A 19,715-nucleotide genomic window follows, 5' to 3' on the forward strand; every position below is an offset into this window, starting at 1 on the left:
ATGAAACTACAAGTGGTTTATTGGCGTGGCTTATTTCTTCACCTCTCTGCCTACTCCTTCAGTTTTTGTTTTTGTTTTTGTTTTTTTAACATGTTGGTTGTGAAATTTTTACTAAAAGTGCCAAATCTCCAAACTCTTTAAGATAGGAAGATTGAACCACAAATCTCCAGTTTCTATAGTCTCTCTCCTCATTGCTATGTCTGAATTCCGAAATGTGGAGTTGTTACATGGAATCCCTCTCCCCACTCCCCCTTTCCTCCCATGTCAAATACACAAATATACTTCCTGGGAACCCCATACTTGCTTTCTAGGCCGCCCCCTAAAACATATTCAGGATGCACACAGGCGTACCTCACTCCCAGTGCTGCAGCTGATGTGCTCAGCACATGCCAGTGTCATGGCTGGAATATCTAGTAACCCAGAGTTTTACATGAACCTTTATTTACTGAATTGACCTGCATATAATAAAATCACCACTCTGCCACTGCCAGATTGGAGGTAATTACCATATCGTTTTACTCTATGAATAGGGCAGTCTCCACTCACTGGACGTTTGGGGGCAAGGAGGAGTAACCTGTACCCCTCACTGACTTTGATGTTTGCAGTTCAACGTCAGCACCTTTCATCAAAGCTTTCAGCCATCTGGTTCGCCCTTATCAAGGCTTCCTGCCCATAACCCTCACCCCCTAGCCATCTCTCAGAGCCCTTTCGGAGGCCGACCTGCGACTGACCTGTTAGACGCCCTAAGGCGGTGTAGACAGAGGGGGCGTCCGCAGTGTCAGGTGGGAGCAGTTTGGCTCCGCTCGCGCAGCGCCCGAGCAGCCCGCCAGGGGGACCCCGACCCGCCCATGCGGCGTCTGATAGGAAAGAGTCTGAGGGGCGTGGGGCCGTAGCGCCTGCTCCAGGAAAACTGGGAATCCTCAAGGGCTCCCCTATTGCTCCAGAGGACTGGCGGGGCGCCGACCTCGGCTCTGGGACCCGGGGCTCCACCACAGCAAGAGGCGCGCCCCACGGGTGGGTGTGTCCGTTTCCACCTTCTGGCCTTCCAGCCCAGAGAAGAGCTCCTGAAAGCGGGTATTTTGTTCCCACAGATAGGTTTTGTCTGTGGTAATCCCGGCTCCAGAAGTGCAACTTTGCGGCTGGGTCACCCGTTGGGGGACTGGGGACCTGGGAGGGGGAAGAGCAGATCTTGTCTGCATCAAGGAGGAGGCGGGCTGCGAAAGCGGGGGCAGCAGGGCGGGGGGAGTTCCCACGGGTGGTGGGCGGCGGCGAGCTTGGCTCGGACCCGGGTCCGGATCGTGCTGTGACGCGCCTGGAAGCCAGCCCCGCCCCCCGCCCCAGCCCCCAGCCCCCAGCTCCCAGCCCCCAGCCCCCAGCCCCCAGCCCCCAGCCCGCCTCTTCCGCGCTTGGAGCGTGAGGTTTGGTGGGGATCTGTCTGGAGCCGAGCAGAAAACTTTTCCCCTCCCAGCCCCCGGGTCCCTTTTGTCTTTCTTGGAGGCGGCGACGACGCCTGAGCCGCGAGTCGCGCGCCGCACCCGGTGACCTCCGAGGGCTGGAGCGCTCAGGCTCCTGCGCTCGATGGCGGCGGCCGGCGGTCCCGCGACCCGCGGCGGGCACAAGCAGCGGCACGTCCCCCGCCCCGAGGCCGCTGCCGCCCCCCCGGCTCGGGGGTAGGGGAGCCCCCCACCCTCCCCCGCCCGCCCCCTCGCCTGACTCAGCCGCGCTCGGTGGCCACGCCGCGTCCGCTGCCCGAGCCCCGCCGGGATGGGGAGGGATCCCGAGGCTGCCCGCGGCTGCCGAGATTCCCGCTGACGCCCCCGAGCCCGCCGCCGCCTCCTTCGCTGGTTCCGGAGGCGCCCGACGTCCCAACTGCTCCTGCAGTGCGAGTCCCGAAAGGCGACTGGACCCCTGAGGCCCCGCGCTCAGGACAGGTGAGGGGGAAGGGAAGGGTGCTGCCGGGCGGTGGGGAGGTGGGTGGACAGCCATAGCAGCCTTAGCGGGGCGCTTCTTCGCCCCCACGCCCCCTGCTTCAGCCACCAGAGTTAGGGTAAACACCGTCTCCCGAAGTTTGGGAAAGGAACCAAGTCCGCCATCAGTTTCGGACTCCCCGGCGCCGAGAGCGCAAGAGAAGCTTTGCGGGGCAGCAGCCTCCGGTAGCCCAGAGCCTTGGAGCGCCTGGCTAGGTTTCTCCGAGCTACACCCTCCTTTGTCTCGGTTCCAGAGAGTCAGCATTCTCTGTGAAGACGTCCACAGCGGCAATTTATAGTAGTCCTTGGCAGGAGCAAAGTGTAGTCAAGGTTTCCTAAAGCAGTATGTGGTAGTATCTACCTGGGCGAAATGGGGAGGGGAAGCAATTATTTGCCAAATTCAGCATTACTTTTCTCCCCATGCAGTCATTTGGTCTGCCCTCAGGAAAAAGAGCTTGGGGTTTGCAAGATTTGCTTCAGTAATCATTCTTTTGCTGTAATTAATTGTCCAAGCCAGCCTTTCACATTGTGTAGGTGCAAGCTCTCTGTGTCTATGTACTGTCCTTAGATTTTGATTGAGAAGTGTATGTGTGTGATAATTAAAAAAAAAAAAAAAAAAAAAAAAAGGATTCATTATTCAGTACCTGGCACTGGTAATGCCAGGAAATCACATGCTTCACATGTATGTAATTTACTAATTGGAGTCATCCTAGTTCACCTTAGCCTGGTGTATTTCAGAACTAAATGTTGCACTAAAGTGTCTCTTCACCTTGTTCTTTCTTCTGAAGACCTTCAGAAGTACTCGTGGACAACTGTATATAGAGAATACATGTAAGGAATCGACAACTATTCTTATTTGTCAGTAAGAATATTCAACTCTTCTGGATTTGCAGTGAAACCAACTTCTGAGGTACACTTTCTGAGGGGCTTTATACGTAAATATTCCCCCCCAGCTCCTGTGAAAGCTACTCACTATGATGGTTTGTCATGACTTGCATTATAGAAATACTATCAAATGACCTTCAGTTTGTTACTTGGCTACTGACTCTAGAATATATTACCATTGTGTGAAAAGTAGGCTCAGTTTTGAAACTTTTTAAACCTTTGTTTTTCTGCTGTTTATATAGAAGCAACTGCTTGTAGTTTCCTGCTTTTCAAACAGCATAAGTGAACAAGAGGAGTCCTTCTAAACAAAATAATATTTAGGTGGAAACTATAGGGAAGTGTCTTAGCAATTTAATATTATGAGATTTTTTTTTTTTTTTTTTTTTTTTTACTGTTACAAATGTATACTGAAGTGTTAGGAATGATTTTCTCTAACCAAGTCCTAGTAGAGAGCTCATAATTACAGGATGATTTAGCTGTAATTTGTAACCCTGGTTATAATTAGCTTTGTATCCTAGGCTGGGAAAGCCTTCAGTGAAGGAGCGAGTTGTTGCCTGGGAAGTCTCTGTGTGTGATTTCCAGGCGGTTGGCACAGAAAGTCTTTACCTGTTGCTCCTGAGTCTGGTCCAGGTAAAGGTATGAGGCATCCCAAGGGCACCCATAATCAGAAGGGATTTTTCAGGAAAGATCACTGTTTGGAAGGATGACTACACTTGTTATTTTAACTTGGAGGAATTTTTAGTGAAGCTTTTGAGTGCTCCAAGGGCTAGATTGCTATAGTCAGACTTGGGTGGTTTCAGCAATAGCTTATTGGCAGAAGAAGAGAACTACTCATACATGGGGGGGGGGGGGGGAGTGAGGCTGAACTGATTGTTTAAATCCATTCATTCCCGTAAAGATTCTCAGCATAAAGGAAACAAAAATACATATTTAGCTTAGGAAAATAGATAAGAACAAAGATAAAAGCAGATGTCACCTTTTACATTTCTTGAGCAAAATTAGTAGAAGATAAATTAATAAGTCCTCCTAATAATGCACTTTAGTTACTAAACACAATGTAGAGTCTAAAAGGGAAGTCAGCTTTAAAATAAATTTTGTTGACTGTTAACTCTCCCTTAACAGGAGACAGCACGGAAAGTCTTCCTCAAGCAAAACACATTTGGGAAAAAAAACAAACATGTAGACACCAAAAAACAATTCTGCAGTGAGATGGACCCCTCATTTTATTAAGGAGTATATGATGTGTAGTTTTGTCAAGTATATCCATTCCATTTCAGGACTTAAGACAGGTTTTGTCTGCTAAGGTCTGTTATGTGTGCAAACACTCAGAGAACATGGAGGGACAGCTGTTGTGTCCTACTAGCCGATGGACTCCTCTGGGAGCCAAAGATGGGTGAGGAGAGGGCTGGAGAGTGTGTCACAGATCCCTGAGCACCTGGGATGGTCCTTGAGCACCGGGGGTCTGGTGCATACTGGGAGCAGTGCGGTGGGTTGCAAAGAACCCTGGATGGGGAGTTGGAAAACCCAAGTTGTCGTCCTGACCAGGCTGCTGAATACGTGGCCATGGATATGTTCCTTGGCCTTTCTGGGTTTCTGTGCGTGCCCTCGTCCCCACATTCCCTTATCCGCAGATCAAGGGCTTTGGACCATGATCTTCTGTCCTCTTTTTAAAATGCTGTATGATGGGTTCCGGTGGAATTGAGAGAGAGAAATCAGAATGTAGTGTGCGAAGGGTGCAGTGAGTAGAGTTTGGGTTAGGGGAGGACAAGCTGGAGACCACGCTGGGCACAGGGAAGGGGTAATAATGATGCTAATACAAGGTAAAGGGGCACCTGGCATCTGGCCCATCATTGATTATCTTTGTTATTTATAATATGTAATAAAATAATAAATACCAACTTTTGCTTAGTTGGCTTAGTTGCTTAGATGGCTTTTCATGAGTTTTTGCAAATAATGGCAATTGATTTTTCACAACATCCCCAGGAGGTAATTAGAGCGTAAAGGTGCCGAGGCCAGGACTAATACTGCAAAGCATGCTTGCACCAGTGCACCTCATTGCCTTTCTGCAGAATTGTAGAGATGGGAGAAGTTAGAACGTGCTTTGGAAACCCTGTGTTAATGGGACAGAGTGATAAGGTTGGTGTCAGATTTTAGTGGAGGTGCAAATTTCTGAATAAAAATTTAGGTTGCCTTCTGGAAGATAAGTCTGCGATTATGGGATCTCGAGACCTCCTGAAATGTCTTGAATCTTATTGTTGATGTTTAGTCTGATTATTTCCGTATGCTTCCTCCCCACCTAACCTTCCCCAGCAGGAATTCTGGGGATTTGATTACAGGGTCATCGATAAGACTCTTCCAAGAGCTTTGAGTGCAGATGGGAAAAGGAAATTCTCATAGAAAGGTGGGGATTTGGGGACCATTGCACTGCTAATAGGATATGTTCTAGTAGCAAGTTGTGCTCTGGAAACTTTGTCACTGGGGGTAAAATTACATAGGAGTCATAAGAATGTGAGCAAGGTGTGAAGATGTGAAGATGTGTGTCTATACATTCCCTCCTGCTGTACACTCATCTCTGCCCTAAGCATTAAGTGCATCGCCAAGGGTGAGCAAGTTCCCCCCAACCCTGCCCCATTCTGTGTTCTTGGTGAAGGGAGTTCGTCAGGATTCATCTGATTATTTGTGTGAGGAGCCTGTATTTCACTAGCTTAAGCAAAAAAGGATTTATTGGCTCATGTGACTGGAAAGTCCAAAGATGGACCTTCGTTCACTCATGGTGAGAACCCAAAGACTCACGCGGCTTTGTCAGGGTCCTTTCTCTCTCCCCCCATTTCTCAGCTCCACTTGTCTCCGGATCAGCTCCATTCCAGGGCCCCTTTCTATGTACTAGAAAGCTGACTGTCAGTGGTTCCCAGCCTATATTCTTGGGCTTTTGAGACATAGAAAAGAGAGGTCTTATTTCTTAGAGGTCCCATTCATAGAAATTTCCTGCAAGAGCTCTGATTGGCCCTGCTTTGGTGGTCACTGAATCAGTCCACATACACCAGAGAGTGCAATATGTTAGGTCATGTGCCCCATGCTGTGTATGTGGTGCTGGTGGTGAGGTGGAGACTGATAAGGGCACCATGATGGACAGTTCCCCCATGATCACATACAGTTGTGCCTCTCTAAAGCTGATGATGCTGCTAATCAAAAACAACATTATTGAGGAGAATTGCCCTCTCCTTTTGTGGGACAGACCCCCTAAACAGTGATGTGAAGATTACACATGGAGGCAACTCAGAGGTCCAAGACCATGCAAATTCCAGAAATGGGACCTTCCTCCCAGCCAAGACAAAATCCAGTGATGAACTAACACTCTCCATGTCTGGACTTTGCTGAAAGGTTGTGGTTGCCAGATGAGGAGCCTACCATTTATCCATTTCTATATACTTTTAGTTAATATCCTTGTGCTTTATTTCCAGCCTGGTGATTTCATTATCAGAGGTCCCAGTCATCTAGAGATCATGGGATTGGAGACCCCCTACTTTGGTCACTATAAATCTAGGAAAAGTTTGAACAAGACAGTGAAGTGATGAACACAGAACTGTTGTTCATGGAAATTCACTGAGGTTGTGGGAGATGGGCCAAGGGGAGGCAGCAGGCATAGAATAGAGTTATCACTTAGGAGGCATAAAATTATATATTGGCATGTGTTAGTGACATTATGAGAGTATGGTAAGGGTGTATGTCAGGATAAAGGAGCATCTGTGTGGACACAGCATTTGTGGGATGAAATGGATCAAGAGGGACCAGACCAGGATGATCAGCTGGGCCAGCAGGTGAAAAGGCTGTGTATTGTGGGTAGGTTGATGGCAACTGGACGATGTAGAAAAGAGGCCAGTGGTCACTGTGAGTCCAGCTGTCAAAATCTTTACATGTGTAGCACTGACATTTATTGAGGACCTACCTGTATGCCAGATCCTGTGTTATATGCCTTAAAATCATTATATGATTTAAATCTCATAAAATCCCTCCATGGTGAGAAAACCGAAAGTTAGGGACGTAATAATTTGCTCAAGGTTATGTGGTCATTAAGTGGTAGCACTGGATTTTCAAACCCTGGCTGTCCAAAACAAATATCCGTGCTTTAATAAACCGTGTGATGCTACCTCTCAAGCCCATGGTCAGAATCCTGTAGATGAGGTTAAATTGAAGGTCGAGTCTTCTAACAGGCAACCACAACGACAGAAGTTCCAGAGGGGATGGAATAGAGGTTATCCAGGCGAAGGTGGAGAACATCCATGCTTAGCAGCAAAATGGACAGGAATCCCAAAGCAAGAGTAGGACATACATGGGTTCTTGGTTTGGGAATTGGGGTGTAGCAAGGGAAGTGGATGGGAGTGGTATCAGGAAGTTGAACAGGTGGGCAGATCAATACAACAACCGGGGTTTGAATGTTGATCTGAGAACAGGAGCTCTGCCATCTGTTCTGCTTTAAATACCCTTCCTGGTGTAAGGCAGTAAGAACATATATTGGGTGGGTCCTCAGAGGGAAACAGGATTCTATTAGTTGTCAGGGACTATTAGGAAAAAAAAAAAAAAGAGCTAACATTTGTAGAGTATTTGACATGTGTCTTAGATACATAATCTCACCAAATCTTCATTATAGTCCTTGGCAGGTAAATATTATGGCTTTTTATTTTTTTTCTTTTGAGCCAGGAGCTAGAGCCTTAGAAAGGTTAAATGATCTGCCTGAGCTCCTGGAGCCACACTGGGGATGAGGTTGCTGTCATGGAAACCCAGTTCTGTCTGAATCTAGACCTGATTCTGGATCTTCAGGGAGTCATCCCCGCCCTGGCAGGCAAGGTCAATGTCAAGTCTGGGTGATAGAAATGGGGAAGTCAGCAAGGCATGTGGTTGTGAAAGGAGATCAGGAGTGAACTTTGAGTCATCAGAATGTGAGCGGGGTACAGGTCATCTGAAGGGAGTTGTCCAGCAGGATTATATCCGGCTTTAGCAGAGAATTTAATAATCCAGTAGGTTTGTCCCCTTGGTGCAGGATCTCTATCCTTATGCAGGACAGATACGTCAGCAAGTCAGATGTTTGGAAGGCTTAATTTTAGTCACTGATTTCTGTTGAAGGGAAGGAACCTTTGCCAGCTGCCGTGGCCTGAATTTACCTTTATATGTACAGGTACTTTGCCCTGAAATATGATACACACACACACACAGAGATGGGGGGGGGGGGCAGGAGAGAGAGCACTAGCACATACTGAATATAGTAAGTATGTGGAGCACCCACCAGCTATAAAGGTCTCTACTTGAAGATACTCTAAATGAAACTGCTTACTAATAGAATATGAGTGACATCATGTCATTTCCCAACAAATCCAAGATCAAACTTTTAACTGCTTAGACACGTGACTGTAGATCTTAAGTGCAGTGGACTTTGTGTGTGTATCTATCTATCTATCTATCTATCTATCTATGATAACTGGAAAGGGAATGTGAAGGTATATAAAAATATATGTTTTAGGCCCATATGTGAGAACTGCAGAGGTAAAACAACCATGCATAAAACTTTTAAAGCAACACAATTGAATAATATGATTTTAGAGTTAGAAGGATTTTTTCAGAGAGCAATCAAGACCACAGTGTTAGCTAGTATTTTGAAATACAAACTTAATAGTAGCAGTTAAACACGAATGTTACGGAGACTAAAGGGAATGGGACCATCTAAAACCTAGAAGGCCAATCCAGGGAGGCGTCTGGAAGAAGTGAGTTCTGATGACTATGTATGAACAGAGAGATGAGAGGAGAGTGTTGCAGGTAAGATTAAGAATTTATCAGTGCTCTCCAGCCAGAGGCCACCAGGAATTACCCGTGGTTGAACAGGTTGGGTTTGCAACTCGTTTCAGCAAGGGAGAAGGTATACCATAGGGAGATACGGGGCGTCTCAGTAAGAGGGTGTTAGAAATTAATTATAAGATTTTAAGATTTGAGCTTGTGTTATGTGATTTGGGAGAAGGTTTAAAGAAGCCGGCCTTTGCTCTGGATTGAAGCAGGGATAATCCTATGACTTTGTATCTTAATAAATCTTATCTAGAAAGAGACAAGACGAGAGAGGCTAATACTATTATTGGCAAGGAAGTAGCAGTTACTCATTAGCCAGATTAGAGGGATATTGGTCATTTTGGACAATATCCATGTTTTTGTTTGTGTTCAGATATGATTACAGAATGGCCTTGTTCCTGTCCTCCACCGTCGTGGTCACAGACTGGCCTGTCTGGTGTTGACGTTCTGTGAAATTGTTTCCATCGACAGGAGCACATCGGGGCCTGGTTGTGAGCGCCAGGCCAGCTTCTGGATGTCGGGGGTGGCTCCGCTCTTTCATAAACTGGAAATTATATCCCAATGTGTTTCTGATTCCATACACCAACCAAGATTTCCCTTACAAGAGGGTCCTGTTAGGGAATGTTTCTCTTGGGGGTTATTGAGTGGATTTTCTTCCTATATTGTAATGGTTTGTTTAACAACATTGATTAAATGCCACTGTTTACTAGGGGCTCAGCTAGATTCTGTGGGTGTCAGGATGACAAGGGTCTCAAGAATTTCATAATCTAGTGGAGCCAGAAGTAAATGAGTGATTACAGGACATTGAAATAAAGCTGGCAGAGATAACCAGAATCGGTAAAGAATATTAGAGGCTCCTGCTATGAAGGGAATGCTGAGAAGGAGCAGGCTGTTTTGCAAACAGTAAGCTAATTACAGAGGTGCCGATAGGTTGGCAGCTGCTAAGGAATATTTTCCTTTTTGAGAATCAGCATCTTTGGGCTGAAGTGCAGGGTGAATCCAAGGAATCTCAGTGTTCTCTCTCTGAGATTTAGGCACAGGAGAGGCACAAATTTGGGCTCACTTGGCAAGCCACATATCGGATCCACTGTGTGAACACACCTGTGCCAGTATTTGTAATACAGTCGAGTTACTTAGCATTTCTTAAGAGATGTTATTATTTCTAATCATAAAAGCAACAGATGCTCCCAACGAAAACTTTGGAAAATGCATTAAGTATAAAAAAATCAGAAAATTTGCCTATGACCTCAAAGCACCCATCATATTTTGCCATTTTCTTCTTCATTTTTAACGAATTGTTTCCATAGTTAATAACATGTTACAACCTGCGCTCTTTGCTTAACCTTACGTCCAAGACATTTGCCGACTTCTAGGCAAGCTTAATTCATGTCTGCATGATATTTGATTGTGTGGACACACCACAATTTATTAACTGCTCTTAAAATTGGACCTTTAGGTGATTTCCAAATATCTAGCATTATAAATGGCATTTTGATTAAATCTTTGTTCACATTTCAGATTACTTCTCTAAGCGAGATCTGTGGAAGAGATTAATTCCTGGGTCAAAAGGTACGAATGTCTTAAGACTCCTGATACTAAATGCAACACTGATTTTCAGAATAGGTGAGCTTGTGACTGACAGTGGATGGAAATACCACTTGTTCATGCCTGTACTAGGGTTCTATGTATTTATTTTTAAATAAGAAAAGCTACCATTTCAAAATGAGTAACAGTGTTTTTTTAACTGCAGACTTTGTTTCTTTGTTTTCAAAACCGCTCTTGGATCATGTAACCTGTTAAACTATTGCGATCAACCATTCAAGTTTTAAAACTTTATTTACCCGTGTTCCTGATTATACAGATTGAGGCACAAGACAGAGAGAAGATTAGCCGGTGAATAATTTTTTTAAAATCAGTAATATGCACACCCTGCAAGGGTGCTTTTCAGACCACACTGTTGAGAACCTGCAATGCCAGAGCCCCACTTTGCAGAGGTTGTCCTCTGCCTCCATAGTTCCGTGGCCAGGTCCTCATAGCCAGGGGGTGTTGTAACTATTATGTTCCCGGTCCCTACACTGTTCAGAGGGAGTGTAAGCCAAGTGAGGGCAGGCTTGTGCCTATTTTGTTTATGGCCGTGTTCCTAGCAGGTGACCCTGGACCGGGTTGAGCCAGTACTCAGTATGTGAAGTCCCAGCTAGAATATGAAAACGCTTGAGATTTCCCCCTGGAGAACATCTGCTGTGTTAAACACCGATTCCTCTCGAATAAGCCAAAAATCTTGAATTCAGAACCTTCTGACTTTGCTCCCTTTTCAAAAACAAAACAAAACAAAAACAAAAACCCAGCCCAATCATTGTATCTAGTTCTCGCAGTTGTGAACATTGACTCATTCCATAAGAAGGAGGAACTTGCATCCTCGTTAGACCTCGGTACGGGGTTTTGTTCAAAAACATTGCCTGAGACTGCAAGAAAACTGTTAAGCTTACTAGAGTAGTCAATTTGAGGTGGGTGTTGAGTACCATTTTCAACCTTTCCACAACTGCTATTTTTCTATGAAAATAATACACAATTAAAATAAAAATAATTTTGGTTTTCTTCTAAAAGTCGAAGGAGAACATTATAGCATTATAATTCCATTTTTTTTGATGGATCTCAGTCAGTTATTTTGAACATAATTATTTTCATTCATTTACTCACCAAACCATGATTTAGTGAGTTTCATTCAGGAGTTGCTGCTAAATTATACTTATGACCCATTTTGCCAAATGTGAGGCGCATCATATACAATGATAATGTAAAAAACCACATGGGAAATCATGACCCATACTTTTATTGTTTGCTTCCTGATAAGACGTGGATGGATAGGATAGTCAACTCAAGCTCTGTAATAATTAATTAATAATTAATAATTAATTCCATAAATACTTGCTGGCAGCTGGGGATAGGGGAGGGATCAAAACCAAGGTTGTGGGGAGGGTACATTCTAGATGGGGGGGAGACAAACAAGGCAGGTTCAGATGTGGAAAGTGCTATGGAGTCTGATGTAACAGAGCGCCTGGGTTTTGCAGATCAGATGATCAGGAAAGACACCTCTGTGTTTGAGGCTTTTGGGCTGAGACCCGCAAGATAATAAGAGCCAGCCTTGCATACTGGGGGGAGGGAAGGCTTTATCCTCAGGGTACTTGGAAGCTATTAGAAGGTTTTTCTTTTGGAGCGTGATGTTTGAGATCGTTTATTAAAAGTAAGGGGTTGGGAGCAAAAACAACATTCATGTTAGAAACCCAAGATGTACCATACATCATTGCATGGCTGAAGACATTCCGTATACAGTATATCCACCTTCAAAGAGTGTTTAATATAAATAAAATATTAAGTACTAATATAAATATAGCTCTGTCAGTAGAACATAAACACCTTAGTCAGTCCAGTGCACATTTTTTTTGTTATGTGAAACTTGTGTTTTTTAACTGTGTGTGGCATAGTGACTTATATATTGTGTGCATTCAGGAAATGTTGGCTGAGTTAATTATATTCGCTCTTCTCTGATGTCAGGGAGAAATATCACTGTGAGATATAAAATCACATTGAAGACACAGACTTTTTAGGAAAAGACTAAATCATTCCTTTGGAAATATTTAAAGTGCACAGGGTGCCTGGGTGGCTCAGTCGGATAAGCATCCTCTGTCTCCTCTGTCTGTTCCTCCCCTGCTCATGCTCTCTCTCTCAAAATAAATAGACTTAAAAAGAAAAGAAAATATGTAAAGTGTTAATTTTACTCTGAATATTGATAATATTTAAAAATGATATTCAGTGCTAAAATGCAATATTGAAAATAAAAATATAATACACAGATATAATTATCTTCTTGACATGCTTTCCCCCCTGTGGTGTATATGCAGAAATTTCTGCAAGGTCCACACGGTGGTCTTATCACACCTTACTTGACACGTGGCAACTCCTTATTTATTTTGTGAGTCTTCCAATTCTCAAACTAATTTCTGTCCAGAACTAACTCAGTCCAATGCCTGCATAGTTGAATAGAAGACAATAATAGCATGTAATTAGTGATGTTTGTTAGTGAGTGTTTAGCTCAGTGTCTTTGGGGAGATCTAGTTCAAAATATACTTACTGAGTCATCTGACGTTTTTTGAGAGCAGGCTAAGTGCCAGTCACCATGGAGCACACGGGCTCTTCTGGAGGAGTTCACGGTCTAGAGGGCGCCAGTAAGGCTGAGTACTAGAGGGCGCGGAACAGCTTTGGAAGATAATATACGGGTCTGCCTGAGTCCAAGTTTGCGGGAAAGGGGTGATCGTGAGTGAGACTGTGCACTAATTCACAGATGCCTTAAATTCAGAATTTGGTTAAGTGATTTTTAAAAGACAAATTACAAAAAGATGACAAAGATAGCACATGCCATCCATCTCCGGGTAACAAGGCCACCTGCAGGCTAACTCTCACTTCCACTGGTACTACCCTGGGGATTGCTGTTCTCCTGCCACAGCTGTCAGAAGTTCATTGCTAATTTGGCAGGAGACCTGCTGACTGGCAGCCCCTGGGTCTCACCCCCACCTGCCACCCCATGAACCAAGCTCGCTCTTCTTCAGTGGGGGGTGGGTAACAATTTGGGGGGAGGTACCTATTGGCTCTCCTGCCTTGGGGTCCAGCAACCTAAGCTCTTTCTCATCACACTGCTCCTTTCTGACCTTTACAGACCCCTGTAGCTGTAGATGGGAGACCTTCAGTCCCGCTGTCCTCTTGATTTCTTGTAGAGCACCGCTCATTCATTCCTTTATTCATTCATTCAGTACCTATTTTCTGAGTGCATACAATGTACTGTTTTAGGCCCTGGATATCTAACAGGAAACAAAGCTCCTCTCCTTAGGACTCCTACGTTCCAGTTGGAGGAGACAGACAATAACCTATAATTTATTGGGACAGAGAATAAGAAAAATTAAGCAGGGCCCACAGACAGAGAACAGTTGGGATGGGGACTCGTGTAGCATCGTCACGGAGAAGTCCTCTGGCATTTGAAGCAGACACCTGAATGAAGGGAGGAAAGTAGTCGTTTGAATGTCTGGGGGAGGAGAGCGCCAGGCAGGGGAACAGGAAGCACAAGGCGATGCAGAGGCAGCCTCCCAAGTGGGAGCTGCTTTGGAGTATTTGAATAGCAAGGAGGCCAGCGCGAGGAGAACAAAGCAGAGGATACTGGAGGGCCGTGGGACCACGAAGGAACTTCGGATTTCAATCTGAGAGACTTGGGAAGCATCTGCCAGTCCTAACCTGCGGCGGGGGCTTTGCTGGGCCCAGCCCTCACCATCATTACTAGTCCCCAAAGGAAATATGCAGTGAGTGGAGGCCTAGGTGTCTGCGTTCACCATCTGGAGACCCTGCCTGATGGGTCTGAATTGTAATTCAAGGTCCTCAGAAATCATGGGATCAAAAGAAAGTGAGATTGATAAAGACCTTGAAGCAAGAATAACCAGAGGATTCTAAAGCCCATAGGAGATGTTTTATTTTGGATGTGTACAGAATTTTATTGTGGATTGAAAACACTGTGTATTCACAGATTGAGAGTGTGAGAGCTGTGAGGAGTTTTTTTTCATACAACAGTGAGAAATCTGAGGTCTGGAAAAGCAGTTCACTTTTTTATAAGTCTGCCTACTAAGCACAGGTGCAGAGACCAGATTAAAAACCAGGTCTGTCTCCTCCTAATCTTGTCCCCTGGGTGACACATGCATGTTAAGGAGCAGAAAATCTGTGAAATTTGGACTGAAATTAGCCATCTAATATTTACTAGGGCTGTCAGGGTCGGAGAGTTGGGGCATACCCAGAAAACTTTCTTAAATATCAGCATTGTTTGGTCAACAGATACTCACAGAGCACCTACTATGTTCTAGCCACTGACTATGTCTTGTGCGGGAGAAAATCTGGACAGGGAGCTTATCGTCATCTGGTAGTGGGGCACAAAAAATTACATCCTAAATAATGATGTGCCGATAAGTGTGAGTAGTGTCACGAAAACATACAGGGAGCTAGGAGGAGAGGGTCATGAGTCAGTGGGTTTCCTGGGAAACATTCACCTTGTAAGATGGGACTAGAGACAAGAGGAACTTGTCCAGAGAAGCCTTGCCAGAGAGAGAAACAGTGCATAAAGGTGGAGGAGAGAAAGAATTTGATGTTTTTAAGGAACAGAAAGAAAGCCCTGTTACTGGACCACAGCAGGGGAGAGAAGGTGGAAGGAGAGGTTACAAGCTGGGCAAAAGCCATCATGAAGTGCTGTGCGGAAAATGATAAGGGCTGGATACTTGGCTTCCAAAGAGCAGGCTTTGAAAGAAAGAGGAAATGCGTGAACTGCTTTACATTTAGACACCATTTGGGCTGTTTTGTGGTGAAGGTGTTGGAGGAGGCAAGAATGTATGGAGGAAGAAACAACAGAGCCTTAGACTGGGTGGCAGAAGTGATGTTGGAGATTTCTGGACAGAGTGAGGACAGGTTCTGAAGATAGCATCAGCCAACACTGGTAACTGACAGGACGTGGGAAGTTGTGGTCCAGGAAATGTCAGGATTTTAGCATGACTGAGTAGATGGATGGTGGTATCGTTTCATAGGTGAGGAAGACTTTTCCTAACTTTGGTTCATGAGTTCACTTTTGGACTCATTACGGTTGAGACACCCATGAGGCATCCCAGGGAAAAGAGCAAGTGGACGTTTGGACTGATGGGTCTGGAGCTCACATGTGAAATTTAGAATGGAAGCATACATTTGAGAGTTAATGAGCATGTCATTGGTAATAAGTCATGGAGTGAATAGAGTCTGAGCTTCAAAGAAGGTGACTTAGGATCATGCTTTGGGGATTTCTACGTTTAGAGGTGGTTAGAGAACATACCAAGAAGTAGTGGCCCTAGAGGTAGAAGGAAAGCCAGGGCTGTGATATCAGTGATGAAAGGTACATGATATTAGCAGTAAAGCTTTGCTTGCAAATGTCCCTTAGTGAACACTTTCTGAAGATCTGGGTTCAATTTCTTTCTCCAATTTAATCTCCCAGATGTAGCGTAGCCTTCAAACTTTTGGGTGAAATGGGATTAGAAATTAGTGAGCGTTTTCCTTTTGAATTTCATGTCATAGTTGTTGGTATTGAATTAGAACAGAATAGATGCACGAGTTAATTTCTTCACAATAAAATAAGGATTGAGTAGCACATCTGAAGGTCAGTTTCATTATTGTGCTGACTACCAATCTATTCTCTTATCAACTCCACTGCTCCCTTCTATTTGACTAGGTCTTTATTCTTTTTAAAGCATTTGCATATACTTCTAAATTAATAAAGCCTGTCATATATTAATTTTGCGATAGATGTTTTTGAAACCACAAATAGGAGCTTAAGCTATTTTATGTTCCAGGACACTATAAAAAATTATGTAATTCAAGATAGTTGCTTGAACATCTAGCTGAAGACTCAGGATTATGCTGGCTCTTATTACTAATGCATTTTTAGCTCATTAAATGGAAGAGAAAACACACCTGTTATTAGAGGTTACTTTTAGCCTCTCCATTTGGGAGCTTAGTTTAGTCCATTCAGTATCTGGTGGTGGATCCTGAGGGAGCATCACGTCCTTGTTTGTATTTTCCTAAAGGAAAAAACAGTGGAGAGTCACCAGCAGTCTGTGACACTAATGTGCAAAAATCAAAAATCATCTTTGTCAAATTAGAGGTTGATTACGTTTCCTTTACATTTTCTCAAGTCTTCTAATGCAGTCTTCTCATTTTTAATTTTTGTCGTTATATATTAAAATATTTAAGATTCAGGAATAGTCTTATGTATGAGACGAAGTTATCAGAGCACTTACTAATGCTTATTATGTCTCCAGTACTTAGGTTATGACTGAAAAGTATGAAACAACTCTCTGGACTTTGAGTCCTTTGGAAGCTAGCACCGTGCTGCTCAGCATCTCTGGTGACAGCGAGAGCCTTTAGTATCTCCTTTGGTACTTTTCCACTTCTTATTTGAATGCTTAGAAGGGGGATGTTGGCAATGGTTTTATCCATTCCGGCCTAAGTGTCCATCAGTTATGTAAGACCTTCATCAATGGCGCAGTGCCAGGTACCCCTTGCTGTGTTTGCTGATCCATCCATCTTCTTTCTTGCCCCTAACAAAAAAAAGGAAAATAAAAGAATGGAAGAAAAAAATCTGCCTTTTAGTGAACGATCTCTGAAGATAACCCTTGAGGAGAGGAGCTGAGCTGTCTCCCATTTTCGGAGAGGACTTTTATGAGTATTGGTGGAAGTCGACCTGCCCTTGGACCAGTGTGGCTGGTCACTGAGGTTGCGTGAAGAACCGCTCTCTGCCCTGGGTTACTGTGCTGGCAGCTCCACTAACTTTTCCCCAAGTACAGAGCTCTCAGGATGTTAGCCGTCTTCCTGTGGTAACTGCTGTCCATTGAGTGGCAGTCACAAAGCTGCCAAACAAACATCATCACGCGATATTACACCTAGATAACGGGAGGTAGCCTTTTCCTTCTGTTGAGGTGCGCACCTGAAAGGCAGCTTGTGGAAAGAGTCAGAGTGTCTTTGGAAAATTTAAGTAGGGGCCAGGAGGGTTTATTTGGTTTTTATTCTTTAGTTTTCTATGGTTTACCTGATAGGATTTGGGGAATTGCTAACTAAAGGTTACTGTTTGAAAGGCTGGCTAACTGACCTGCCTGGAGTTTCTCTGGGTGGGATTCCATCTCTGATCTGTGCTCTCTCTGAACATTCATTCTGGAAACCACTGCCGTCTGGCTCCCTGGCCCAAGTGACTCTCCTTCAGAGATATTTTTAAAATATATAGCCAGCTTTTGATTATCTGAGCTATTTATGATATAAGTGAGATTTGGGGGGGTGGGGAAGAATCCCATTGCTAGGGATAACTTGAAAATCACTGGAAAATTTCAGCTTTACCACCTAAAAGCAATGTGATCTTGGTTAAATCGCTCTACCTTGCCGAGCCCCACATTGCTTATCTATAGCATGTGACGTGATCTCCTTAGAAGGGTTATTTGGGTTGTAAAAGGTCATGTAAGTTAAAGATCCTGCAGAGTGTGTGACTCTAAGTGGACACTGCCCAGTGCGGTCTTTTCTCTCCTTTGACTTCCACCAGGATGACCTTGCTTTGTACACCTGCTCTGGGTGAGGCAACTGTTAGCTCCGCCTGAATGTGATATTTTTGTAGGGGCTGGGGGAGCGAGGAGGGAAGCACTCTTCATTCTTCTAATCCATCTCGAATGCACCTCTTCTGTGGACTCTTTCTGTGCCTCTCTCGGTAGAGTTGGATGCATTTTCCAGAACTTGCAAGGTGCTTTGCACATGCCAGCAGCTCGGGCCAGTGCCCTGAGAATGACTTGTCCCCCTTCTGTCTCTCCAAACCGCAGGGGTGTAAGTAGTAAAAATGGACCTAATGTCTCTTTCAGGACAACAGAAAGAATCAAGTGGAGAATGGAAGGGGAATTTTTTTTTTTTTCTATTAGTGGTGTTACCACTAGTGATGTCACCAACCTACTTCAGTTGTATTGTTGGAGAGCTGTGCGCTTGCCTTTGGGAGACCAGTGGATTGAAGAAAGGCTGTCTCTGCACAAGAAGTACCCCCGTCCCTGTGCCCAGGCAACGTCCCCCACCACTTGCCTGGGGCAGGGGCAAGGAGTATGCACCAAGCAGGAATGTTTCTGCTATTCAGGCTGCTGAGTTTGCGCTATCATATATCTACTGTTAAGTTCTTCATCTGTGGCCAGGCTCCTCAAGGCACTTGATCTCAGACAGGAAGCAGACCCTCTCACCTGATGAATTGTGTGCACCCCATAAGGCCAGGTGTGATGTCCTATTGTGTTTATGACTCCTCTCAGGAGATTGTGGAATTGTCAAATTAAGTTGAATTAGGACAGTAGTTCTGGGAGGGGGGGTGGTTTATTAGGTGCCTGTAGTATAGCTGCTCTTTGATCGGAGGGTCTTATCAAGCCGAAGGTATTAACTAATTCAGAGGAAGAGCCACTGTATACTTAGACATTTTCTTCTTTATGATTGCTAAGAAGTCAGCAGTGCCATGCTGAGGAGAGTGAGACACTGAGGCGGTGAGTCTGGGCATGCTGGCATTCTAAAACATAGCCAGATGGGAATATTGCATGACAATAGATAATCCAGTCTTTTCTTGGCCTTATTCATTTTGATGTTTTGAAACATCCATGAAGCCATCGTAATAAAATTGACAGCTGAACACTTGAACGCCTGGCAGTGGCTAATAATCTGGTCCCCATAGCCATCAGAACTCATCAGAACTAGACAATGTTTTCCGCGTCTCTCTGAGGATACTGATCGATAAATTCTGAGCTGTCATGCTTGAAACCCACTAAGCGTCCTCAGTTTTATTTTTTAGCGTTTTAGTAAATCACATTTGGTTGGGATAGAGATAAAAATGAATATCAAAAAGTGCTGAGTAATGTCTTTATTATGAGTACAAATGATTATTTTTCCCTTTTTAAATTTTTCTGAATAGTTCTGATAAATAGTAAAACTTTGCAAGAGCCAACGGACGCAAAGTAGTTCGATTCAAATAATCGAAAAAAAGAAGAAATCACTTCTTAAGTACTTTCTGAACATTATTAATTTTTTTAATCAATGCTTTATATAAAATAACTTTACCCTTTATGAATGTATTTCTTTTTGTTTATTAACATTTGCCATGTTACTAAAGATTTTGTTAACATACTTTTCAAAAAGCTGCACGATATTGTTACCTATGTTTTTATAGTTTTTAATTAATAAAAAAGGAAATAATAACTCTTGTGACATTTAGGGTTTTCCTTTGCAATTTTCTTGATTTAGGAAAGAAAAGCATGTCTCCCAGATGTATCTTCGGGTATTTTGGCATTTCCTATCAAGCTTAACACTTGAAGTGATGATCAAATCACACTGAAGTGAACTTGCCAGGGTGGGGGTGGGGCAGATAACTCTCCCCTGAAGTTTTCTGACGGAGTCTTTTTTTTTCCTCTTGTTAGAAGCTTT

General features: G+C 44.1%; 2 protein-coding genes across 4 annotated transcripts in view; one reads left to right on the forward strand and one right to left on the reverse strand.

Moving 5' to 3' along the window:
* Positions 1-2,232, reverse strand: part of LOC109499893 (translation initiation factor IF-2-like) — a 29,804-nt gene extending 27,572 nt beyond the window's left edge. Inside the window, exon 1 of the mRNA XM_045058659.1 lies at positions 732-2,232. Within this exon, the coding sequence (XP_044914594.1) occupies positions 732-2,232 (1,501 nt within the window). The remainder of the gene's footprint in view (positions 1-731) is intronic.
* Positions 1,795-19,715, forward strand: part of TMEM200A (transmembrane protein 200A) — a 74,016-nt gene continuing 56,095 nt past the window's right edge. The window contains exons 1-3 of one of the 3 annotated variants that reach the window (XM_019831200.3): positions 1,795-1,931; positions 2,756-2,877; positions 10,203-10,253. The gene's annotated coding sequence lies outside the window, so the exon portion shown is untranslated. The remainder of the gene's footprint in view (positions 1,932-2,755; positions 2,878-10,202; positions 10,254-19,715) is intronic. The other 2 variants (XM_019831199.3, XM_003986544.6) reach the window with 2 other exon arrangements.

Source organism: Felis catus, chromosome B2 (assembly GCF_018350175.1).
Source record: "Felis catus isolate Fca126 chromosome B2, F.catus_Fca126_mat1.0, whole genome shotgun sequence".
Taxonomy (NCBI): domain Eukaryota; kingdom Metazoa; phylum Chordata; class Mammalia; order Carnivora; family Felidae; genus Felis; species Felis catus.